This window comes from Eucyclogobius newberryi, unplaced genomic scaffold (assembly GCF_026437365.1).
Source record: "Eucyclogobius newberryi isolate DKJ021-1_F unplaced genomic scaffold, fEucNew1.0.hap1 SCAF_13, whole genome shotgun sequence".
Classification (NCBI taxonomy): domain Eukaryota; kingdom Metazoa; phylum Chordata; class Actinopteri; order Gobiiformes; family Gobiidae; genus Eucyclogobius; species Eucyclogobius newberryi.
The window spans coordinates 27,994,158-28,004,892 of record NW_027315757.1 but is presented as its reverse complement, the minus strand read 5'-3'; the positions used below and the strand labels follow the sequence as shown (position 1 = coordinate 28,004,892).

The 10,735-nt window shown below is 39.8% G+C and overlaps 2 protein-coding genes across 2 annotated transcripts; one reads left to right on the top strand and one right to left on the bottom strand.

The window, feature by feature from the left end:
- Positions 1-1,746: 1,746 nt before the first annotated feature.
- LOC140358427 (protein VCF1) lies at positions 1,747-3,378 on the bottom strand. Its single transcript, XM_072443266.1, has 3 exons — positions 2,896-3,378; positions 2,568-2,685; positions 1,747-2,079 (listed from the first exon to the last, which is right to left on the bottom strand). The coding sequence occupies exons 1-3, from the start codon at positions 2,910-2,912 to the stop codon at positions 1,834-1,836; spliced, it is 381 nt and encodes a 126-aa protein (XP_072299367.1). The 5' UTR covers positions 2,913-3,378; the 3' UTR covers positions 1,747-1,833.
- A 508-nt stretch (positions 3,379-3,886) lies between these two features.
- Positions 3,887-9,701, top strand: hid1a (HID1 domain containing a). The gene is made up of 19 exons (XM_072443264.1): positions 3,887-4,030; positions 4,485-4,634; positions 4,951-5,121; positions 5,225-5,341; positions 5,842-5,948; positions 6,030-6,146; positions 6,236-6,443; positions 6,511-6,567; positions 6,687-6,827; positions 6,911-7,001; positions 7,077-7,228; positions 7,303-7,381; positions 7,473-7,637; positions 7,719-7,946; positions 8,031-8,182; positions 8,300-8,386; positions 8,454-8,545; positions 8,621-8,779; positions 8,851-9,701. The coding sequence occupies exons 1-19, from the start codon at positions 3,965-3,967 to the stop codon at positions 8,912-8,914; spliced, it is 2,403 nt and encodes an 800-aa protein (XP_072299365.1). The 5' UTR covers positions 3,887-3,964; the 3' UTR covers positions 8,915-9,701.
- Positions 9,702-10,735: the final 1,034 nt, after the last annotated feature.

The following is a 10,735-nucleotide window of genomic DNA, read 5'->3' as shown; positions in this document are numbered from 1 at the left end:
TTCCTGCATTTGTTTAGCACTGAATAGAGACGGAAAAATCACACACACTCATAAGATGTGTGTTTTCTAACTAAAACCATTGCCGTTATAATCAAATGCCTCAATGTTTTCCTTTGAGTATTCTGAATACACATTTCTTAATCTATCAAAACAGTAACTTTTTTTGCTTTTTCATTAGCAATTTGTTGACTGACTTGACAAAGAAGTGTTTTAAATGTATAGCCTTATATGATGATGACAGAACGTCCAGCTCGAGAAAACAAACCTTGTGTTTTGACCTATGTTTAAGCATTACAGGCACCACAACCCTTTTCCAATCAGCTAATTGTGTTTAAGTTGTTTAAAAAAAAAAGAGAGTTAAGATCACAGGTGAATTTCCATCAGCCCTGACCCCGAATACCCTGTAAAAGTGTATGCCAAAAGTGGACAAGGCAAGTAATGAGTTATCCATGGTAACAGCAGCGTGGTATCCCTGGTTACTGTGGTGCATTAATGTATGTAATCTGTTACAGTGTGCGTGACAGGACAAGGACATGTTGAGCGCTAATTAAAGAAGCTTTAGCTGCTCCTTCCATGGACACAGGTCATATCTCATTAATGATGGCCTGTGTGCGTGGGGACTCATTTATTACTGGCTATTTGGAGGAGGTTGTGTCCACAAAGACCGCACTGAGACCAAATATTCATGAAATCACTATAGAGATCGGGATTGTGTTGTCACAACTCACATTATTAACTAAAATCATAATGTTAAACAAATGGAGATTTAAGATGTTATTACTTGAGTTAAGGTTTATTCAGACGTATTCTTGTGTGATGTCATTGTTATATTGTTTGGGCTACTCTCAATGTTTCATCTGCTTGCAAAGAAGATGGCTTTTAAGAATGTTTGGTGAATAGATTAATGACAAACATAAATCAATCAGAAGGACTTTGTAAAAACAGTCTTTTTTATTTTTCAAATGGCACAGTATTTATTTACAAGAAAAAAAAAATCAATGGCTGATTAATGTTATGTTCATTTCTATATAGAAAAAATATACAATAGCAAAAAAATAAAATACATCTTCAAATGTTTTGAGACACAAAGAAGAATGTCAGGATTCTTCTGGGATCATGGCGTGAAAGAGCAAATCTTTGCACTGCCACTTGGAGGCAGTGCTGTGTTGTTCAGTGCACACACAAACTCATACAACAACCTTTAAATAGCAGAACATAGTGCACAATCAAAGGCTCTGGTGTTGAAATCTAGAGGGAAAGGAAGGAAAGGGAGGGTTTGCTCCTTCTTGGTTAAAAAAGTGAAAACTTTTGTAATTGGAGAATACAAATGGAGTTGTTCTGGTTTCAAGTAAACAGACATTTCACATTTGTTTTGGAAAGAGGAGTAGCAGTTCTGTGACTAATGCTTTGATTTACTATGAAGGCCTAACTTTACGCTAACCACTAAGTGGTAAACAATGTTTTTGTAAACCAACAGGTTTTCCTTGGTTATGACAACACCTCTACAACATCTGTAAAGACCCTGGCATGATGAGATGAAAAATCTAAACAAGTAATCCCTGAGTGGTTCCTGTGCCATCACAGACATCCAATACACAACCTACAACTTTGCAATGTCCTTCTAATCTAAGAAATCCAAGATGCATGTGATCAAACTACAATTTAAATCAAAACTGTGATTTTTCGGCAAAGTGTAAACTACCTAATCCAAACCCAAACAGGTCAGAAATTATCTCCCATGATCAATTGTGAATTATTGCTCAAATGCTTACAACCACTTTTATTCATCATCAGCTGGCTTCAGAGGCTTGGCAGTGGGGGCATTTTAGCACATCATTGATTTGGCAGACATAACTGGTGTGTGTCTCGATGCAGACCTCTGCACTGCAGGCTCTGGAAGTGCGCTTCTCTGAGGATGCGGTTGATGTGCTGATAGGAAACCAGGTCTGAAGGCCGCCCCATATCGGCGGTCTCTGTTGAAGTTAAGGAACTGCATGGACCCACAGCACATTGACTGGAGGAGCCAGCAACCAAGAGCTCCGGACTGCTGATACTGCTGCTGGTCTCACTGTTGGAAGACTGACAAACACCAAATGACACATTAGGAGTCCACCAGGCAGCAAAGTCAACATAAACAAGTTCATTTCTAATCTGTTTGGACGCGTTTATTTACATGGAATCAAGTTGGCTACAATAGAATCAGAGAGTGCACAATATCTTGCAAAGTATAAGTAAGCTGAGTTTATAGCAAGAGCATCTTGATATGAGCGTCAGGCGTGTTGAAAAATGTAATTCGGAAAAGACAGAAATGAAAGTGTATATAATAACTACCTAATGTTAGACAAATGAGAAAACAAACAAGTCAATACAAGTGTGATACATAAATTTGATGTGAAATAAATTAAATAAATACTTCTTAAGACACTCTCCTGTCTTGGTGTCAGTATTTTGCACAAAAAAAAAAAGGCAAACCCTTATCTTATCTTCTCAGCTCTCTGTCCTGTGTGAGTTGGGGATACAGAAGAAGCCTATAACAAACTGTTCTATTTGTCAGGCTTGTATTGCACCTCTGAGTCACAGGCATCACGGCCCGGCTCTGGAGAGACTGGATGGCCCGTGCTCTGTCGTTTGGCCTGGGGAAACAGGTGCTCATTCTCCACATCTCCCCCACCGCGAGACCGCTTCCTGTTTAAATGCAACAAGTCACAGGTCTAGTCAAAAATGCTTAGAATGAATATACTACGTTATTATTTGAGTGGCTTAGGTCGGCATTAGTTCACTCAGCACAAAGCCTGTGGGTAACTACGATACAGCATATACAGGACGTTATTAACAGGTTATAAACAAAAGCAAACCGTATGTAAACCTGGGCGAGCATCCAGAAAGTGAATTTACCTGTTTTCTGTCAACATAGGATTATGGGATGCTCATATATCCAGAGAAGGATCCCTCGTCTGCTTTATTCCACGCAGGACATAAGCGGCTTGCCTTTCGAGTTAGCTTAGTGTTAATATCACCTCAAACCAGTGGCCTTATGTAACTCTATACCATATTGAGAACCACTTAACTACACATTTAACGATGAGCCCGAACACAGTAACCTTATCTACAAAACGGCCAAAAGACGAAAGAATAAATGAGCGATAACGACTGAGCGACGCACGTTAGCTTAGATTACAATTTTGTTAGCAACCGAGCAATACAGCGCTCTAATGTCATTAAAACAGCAGTATTTAACACTGCTTCGATAATAACTACACGGTTACCATCCACAACCAATGTTCAAGCTCACGATGAATTGAAACGGGCCTGTTTTAATCTAGATTATTTGTAACAATTAGCTACATCTACAACTAGCGTAGCAAGTCGTCAACTGTGTTTACATGGCACTGCGCATGCGCAAAGGGCAGCCGCGATGCTTTCAAAAAAACTGAGAAATCAAAACGAGATAAAACGTAGGCATATTTTTAAGGCTTATTTACGTTTAAAATAGCAGTTAATACATGAATAGTAATCCAGTCCATCTAAAACAGTCGGTTCTTATGGGGCAAAGTGATCTTTGTGATTATGGCCAAGACACTAAATGAATAATATGTATGTATATGTATATGTATGTATGTATGTATGTATGTATGTATGTATGTATGTATGTATGTATGTATGTATGTATGTATGTATGTATGTATGTATGTATTTTGTTATCATGGATATATTAGGCTGTTATGCAGTCAGTCTATATCTGGCCAATTTACGGCAACTTGATGATCTAACAGTCTAATCCCGAACACTTCAGATGTATCAAGCTTTTGTACAAAACGATTGCACGTTTGCAACCCGGAAGCTACGTCCGGTTCACTGAACCAATCACGTTACAAAACGATTCCACCAATGAGTGAAGGGAAAGACGGAGGTGAGATTATCCACAGCAGCGGCATCAATCGGGCATTGAAGAAAAATAACCGCAATGGGAAGCTCCGACTCAAAACTCAACTTTAGGAAAGCCGTGATACAATTGACAACAAAAACACAGGTATGGAATTTCTGAAATGATAAGGGAAGAAAAATGTATTGCGTCAGGCGACGAATTGCGGAGATGCGTCAAGAAATGACGCCTCGCTTAACGGCTCTGTAGATAAACACAGCACCTTCCATCCATATGGACTGATGCCAGTTTGCATTCGAACACAGTTAACATGTGCATAACAGTATGAGCCAATATTATTTTACGATTGTTGTTTTTGTGTGTCTCGCTGTGGCGCTAAATCATCGGGATGACGCAGGTTCGGGCGCAGATGCGGCAGGTCCTCTTGGTTCAGATGGGGGCCAGACACTCTGTAATACAATAGCGTTGTTTACACTTGTCGCCACAGGGCAAACGGCACAAACCTGATCAAAATACAGCCTAAGTTCATACAGAACAATCTAATGTGGGGTTTTAAATATTGCACTATTGCATCTTCTATTGTTTGTCCCATGTTTTGCAGCCAGTGGAAGCCACTGATGACGCCTTTTGGGACCAGTTCTGGGCAGACAGTAACACCACAGTGCAGGATGTGTTTGCACTGGTGCCAGCTGCTGAGATCAGAGCTGTGAGAGAGGAGTCCCCATCTAATTTAGCCACGCTCTGCTACAAGGTACAAATGGATGGCAGAGCTTTTGGTTCTCAAAAATGAAATTGAATGCTTATCTGTAAGACTCTTTGGAGACTCTTTGGATACTGTAAACAGGCACCTGTCTGTCAGCATGGCAGTGTTTTGAGCTGGCAGCTTCCCTTCCTTCATGCCTTTGCTTCCTGTCCCCCAGCTCAATGTTTCCTTTAGTAGGAAGCCTTTCTTGCAGTTTACTTATTTAGAGCTAATCACTACTCCCTTAATGTAAATGTATCATTAGTTTACTTACTCTAATAAGTCACCCACTGCAGTCTTACCATACCATGCACATTTATTGCAGGCTGTAGAGAAGTTGGTGCAGGGTGCAGAGTCTGGGTGCCCCACAGAGAGGGACAAGCAGGTTGTCCTGAACTGCACCCGAATCCTGAGTCGCATCCTTCCCTACATCTTTGAGGACCAAGACTGGAGAGGTTTCTTTTGGTCCACAGTGCCCGGTGCTGGAAGAGCTGGGGTGGGCATTGGAAATACAACAATACTATATCAGACTCGCAAATCTTCTGTTTACAGTATTGTTTGTGCGGGAGGAAGATAAATGTTCACATTTGTCTTTCCAGGCAGAAGATTTGGATGAAGACGATGGGGCCCGACCACTGGCAGAGTCGCTGCTCCTTGCTATTGCTGACCTTTTTTTCTGCCCTGATTTCTCAGTACACAGCCACAAAAGGGGCCCAGTGAGTACCGTGTCAAAACTATTGACACACAATGGCTTGACAAAGGTTTTCTGTTGTTTCCTTCTTCCTTGTGTCTTCATGTGCATGCACCTGTTCTATCAATTACTCAATTGGCAAATAAAGAAAGGTAGATTACTGTGCATGGTGATCTAAATCAGGAAAACAGTTTTGAGTCTTTTGGGTTAGAAGAAACATTTTGAGAATTTATAGTTGAATTATTTTAATAAGTTGAGTTGAGAAAGCGTCTACCATGGGAAGATTTCAAGTTTGGTGTTTAGTATCTGGTTTATATACTTATTTTTATTTAATTTATTTATTAGGACAATGTACATTTACATTAAACATAAAAACAGATGCTTGTACCAGACTGTGGCTTAGATCATTTACGTCTGTAGTCATTGGGGGATAGGGTTATAGTGCATACTTGCAGTTATTAACCCCAGTATTCGCATTCATCCAGGATAAAATGGTCCATGTTCAGAGTTTATGCTTATTTCTAGGACTCTGTGGAGAATATGCAGACCATAGACAGTTGTGAATACATCTGGGAGGCAGGAGTAGGCTTTGCTCAGTCACCACCTCTCAACTACATCCATGACCTCAACAGGTAAGTCGGGCTACTGCTTTTAACTTAAATATGAAGAGAAGAACTTGTGTTTGTATGTTTGAATTTCTATTTCATTATCAGAACAGAGCTGCTAAGGTTGTTACTGACCTGTTTTTCGGAGGCAATGTACCTTCCACCTTCATCAGACAACAGCATCCTCAATCCTTGGGTGACTTTCTTCTGCTCCACTGAAAACAGGTACATAACGGACTCAAAGTGTTTAAATGCATTTAAGTGTGTCTAAAGTAAGCCGTTTACTCATACCATTTAACATGTTTTTCTTACAGACACGCTCTTCCCCTGTTTACCTCTCTGATCAATGTGGTCTGTGCTTATGATCCGGTTGGATTTGGTATTCCGTATAATCACCTCCTCTTTTCGGACTACCGGGAGCAGCTGGTGGAACAGGCAGTGCAAATCCTCATAGTCATTTTAGAGCATGACGGAGGGCCGCCTCACAGGCCAGTTTCTCCCTCCAGCATTGAAGAACAAGAGGTAGACATCTTGTAACATCGTATTGTCATATCTTAGGCCATGTGTTGTAATCTTGGGTTTTATACAGTTTGCAGGTCCTGAAAATCTATTTGTAAATTATCTGTCGAGGATCCACAGAGAAGAGGTATGATTTGTTATGTTTTTTTGCTTCTTTTTTTTCAAACTCAGAACAAAGTAGATGGTATTGTTTAATAATTTTAAAACATTCATCAGTTAGCGATTATGTTTTGTGTACTTTTGCAGGACTTTGACTTTGTATTAAAAGGCTTGGCTCGTTTACTGACCAACCCTCTTACTCAAACGTATCTACCTAACTCCACCAAGAAAATTCAGTTTCATCAAGAGCTGCTTGTTCTTTTCTGGAAGCTTTGTGACTTTAATAAGGTTTGTGCACGGAAATGAGAATAATTAACATACAATTATTAAAGGTTTGTAGTTATTTTAAAACTTTTATTTTTTTTCAACAGAAGTTCTTGTTTTTTGTCCTGAAGAGCAGTGATGTGCTGGACATTCTGGTTCCTATACTGTACTATCTGAACGATGCCAGGGCTGATCAGTGTAAAGTCTTGCTCAAACAAACCTCTGCCCCACTTATTATCAGTCACTCTCATATGTTTTGTTCTTTGTCTGCAGCTCGAGTTGGTCTAATGCACATTGGTGTGTTCATACTACTGCTTCTGAGTGGGGAGAGGAACTTTGGTGTACGCTTGAATAAGCCCTACTCCCTGAACGTGCCTATGGACATCCCCGTGTTCACTGGGACTCATGCCGACCTGCTCATTGTGGTGAGGCTGCTGTTTTACATTACCGACATGCGTGCATTTAAATAATGCTCAATGTTCCTTTATTTTCTGTGTAGGTTTTCCACAAGATTATCACCACAGGTCATCAGCGTCTCCAGCCTTTGTTTGACTGCCTGCTCACTATCATTGTTAATGGTAAGCCGTTTACCAATTTCAGTTTGCAGATATTTCACTATTTGAATTTTTCAGTATGGTAAATCCTGGAATACATGTTTTATTTGTACAGTGTCTCCATATCTAAAGAGTCTTTCGATGGTGGCAGCAAACAAATTGCTCCACCTGCTGGAGGCCTTCTCCACCAACTGGTTCTTATTTTCTGTTGCCCAAAACCATCACCTTGTGTTCTTTCTCTTGGAGACTTTTAACAACATTATCCAATATCAATTTGATGGTGAGACTGAGAATAGCCTTTTTTTATAGACGTCAACCTTGTGTTTGCACGGTGCAAAGCACTCTGTTCCTGTGTTTCCAGGAAACTGCAACTTGGTTTACGCTATTATTCGTAAGCGAAATGTGTTCCATCAGCTTGCCAACCTGCCTTCTGATCCTACCTCCATTCAGAAGGCTCTGCAGAAGAAGAAGAAGGTCCCGGATGTTATTTCTCGCACTGGCTCCCAGGAAACCGTGTCAATGGAGGGCTCCCACCCAGCTGTGCCAGCAGAACCAGGCACTCTGAAAACCAGTCTGGTGGCCATTCCAGGTAACAGAAGCATTTTATTCACAGCGCTCTTTTTACTTGTCTATTATAACTTTAGCGGTCCCTGTTTACCGGCTTGTTGCATAGGCATTGATAAGCTGACAGAGAAATCTCAGGTATCAGAGGACGGCACTTTGGTCTCAGTGCCAAAGATGGGCACCACACATGCTGCTCACCCCGACCCAAGTGCAGTGGCTGGCACCAGTGACACAGAGTCCAACTCCGGCAGAGACAATGAGGTGGACACTTCTGTCAATATAGATACAGCAATATCTCTAGTTTGAAATAGCTGATAGTGTTTAGATTTTAACATTTATATTTAGTCAGCCAATATCATCGTCTTTTCCTCACCTCAGGATGTTTTCTACACTGAAGCTGAAATGGAGAGAAGGCGTTTGTCAAGTGCATCTTCCACATCTTATTGGGCTCCTTCGCCTGAATGGGTTAGTGACTTCACATACACTACACTACACTGTGTTCACTACATCATTGATAAACAATATACCTTAGGTCCTTTCCTGGAAATGCAAACTCCCCCTTCAAACAATCATGAGGCTGCTGCAGGTTTTGGTCCCTCAAGTGGAGAAGATCTGCATTGACAAGTGCGTAATGTTTTGAAACCAAAACGGATCCAATTAATAAGTAACACTCAAGTAAAATGGTGTTTGTCTCACCAGGGGTCTGACCGATGAATCAGAAATACTCAAGTTTTTGCAGCATGGCACATTGGTGGGCTTGCTGCCAGTCCCTCACCCCATCCTCATCAGGAAGTATCAGGCCAATGCTGGCACTGCAATGTGGTTTCGCACCTATATGTGGGGAGTTGTGTATTTGCGGTAAGTTCTAGAAGTTAGAATAAATCAGATATCTAAACTAAAATAGTTACCGGTCATTTCTGTTTTTCTAGCAACGTGGACCCTCCTATCTGGTATGATACAGATGTCCGGCTTTTTGAGATACAGAGGATGTAAACATGATGATGGTAAAGTGTTTTTCATGGGCTAGATTCAGATTCTTGACATTTAAAAAGATTGTCAAAATGGAATGAAAGGCCGCTTGGTCCGAAAGTAAACTTTCCATTCATTTTTGCCATAGGGATTCTGATTTGAAAAAGAAATAAAAATGTATGAGAGCTTGTTCGGTGCTAATCAGCTATGTGGTAAGTAATGAGCACAAGACCAGTCATTTCTATTTAAAATCTGCTTCTGAAACTTTGTAAACCACAAGTTATTAATCTTCTTCTTAATCTTTCAGAATTGTAGGTTTTACATGTGTTTTTTAGACTGAATAGAGTTGTGTCATGGACATTTATAATCACATACCTGATTACCCTCCATCTTGCCTCTTGATCGTTTAATTTGTCTAAATTTCTATGGTTAAAAAATAATAAAAAATTTATCTCCGGAACCACTTTGAACTTTGAGTGGGTGGGACTGTTGACCTCCTTATATATCCATTACCACTGTGTCCCATAACCTCAGAATATCATTACTCAAATGAAAAATTTATGTGGAATACTGTTAAAATACTTTTTGTAGACAGTGTTTCCATAGAGAAAGTATATTGTTTTGTGTTTCTTGATATTTATTGTACATGCTAAGCTTTAAGTAAATTTGCACTCTTGTACTTTGTGAAATATGGATTTTAAATCTACAGGTTGTTATCTAAGCTGGTTTTCTGTGTAAATGATAATTGTCAGAAGGTTATAATAGTATTTATTTAAATTATGCCAAATATATTTATTAACTTGCATCAAAATGTGTGTGAAATGTTTCATTTGTTCATTTAATGTCTCTATGTACTCCTTATTCTGTAAATACTGAATTAAATCATGTCTTTAAGTAGCTGTAGAAATGTAAACAAAAGATTGGAATGCAGAAAGAAAGTATTGATGAAAGTCTTACATTTCAGAGGGGAATGATCTGGGACTTCTATATATTCACAGAAGACTCAACCATTTCAACATTTAAATATAAAATGTATCATAGTTATATTGCACAAAATACATCAATCATCAGATTGTTTGTGACTCTGTCAAGAGCGTAATGTACAGAAAACTGCAGTATCCAGTGTATAGTAGAAAAAGCTTCAGTTGTAGTCATCTGGACTCAGTTAGAAAAAATTGACGTTTCGACTCTCATCCAAGAGTCATTGTCAATAAAAGAATTTAGATCGAGAACTCCGATATTAATACTGTTCTGTGGTAAGACCCACCCATTGGGCGGAGCCTTCCTGAAGTAGAAAGAGTTGTTTGTTTCAACAGAAACTCCCCCCTTGTATCTACCAAGCTAGCCTATTCAGAATCTTAATGGGCTATAAGAATCCTCTTTGTCTTTGTGAGACCCTGGCTCAACCACCCTGAGTACCTGATTAGCATCCGAATGTCCTTGTCCTGGTCCTCTACCTTTCCAGGGGTTCAGTAACCCATTATAGATACCAGGGAGATTGAATCTTAGCCCTCCATTTCTGTTTAAAGAAGGTCTTTCTTTTTTAACAAAAATAGCTTCCTTGACTCCTCTTTCAAACCATCTTTTCTCCCTGCTTAAAACCTTCACCTCACCGTCTTCAAACGAGTGATTAGAGGCTTCAAGATGGAGATGCACGGCGCTCTGAGGTCCTGAACTTGTATTTCTTCTGTGCTGATAAAGCCTCTTGAATAGAAACTTGAACAGTATTAATATCGGAGTTCTCGATCTAAATTCTTTTATTGACAATGACTCTTGGATGAGAGTCGAAACGTCTATTTTTTCTAACTGAGTCCAGATGACTACAACTGAAGCTTTTTCTACTAT

Coding starts and splice junctions, on each gene's coding strand:
- LOC140358427 (XM_072443266.1), bottom strand. Junction 2,080..2,567: donor GTGATGCCTGTGACTCAGAG/GTGCAATACAAG, acceptor GGTGTTTGTCAG/TCTTCCAACAGTGAGACCAG.
- hid1a (XM_072443264.1), top strand. CDS start 3,965: ATGGGAAGCTCCGACTCAAAACTCAACTTTAGGAAAGCCGTGATACAA. Junction 5,122..5,224: donor CCGGTGCTGGAAGAGCTGGG/GTGGGCATTGGA, acceptor TTGTCTTTCCAG/GCAGAAGATTTGGATGAAGA. Junction 8,780..8,850: donor TGGGGAGTTGTGTATTTGCG/GTAAGTTCTAGA, acceptor CTGTTTTTCTAG/CAACGTGGACCCTCCTATCT.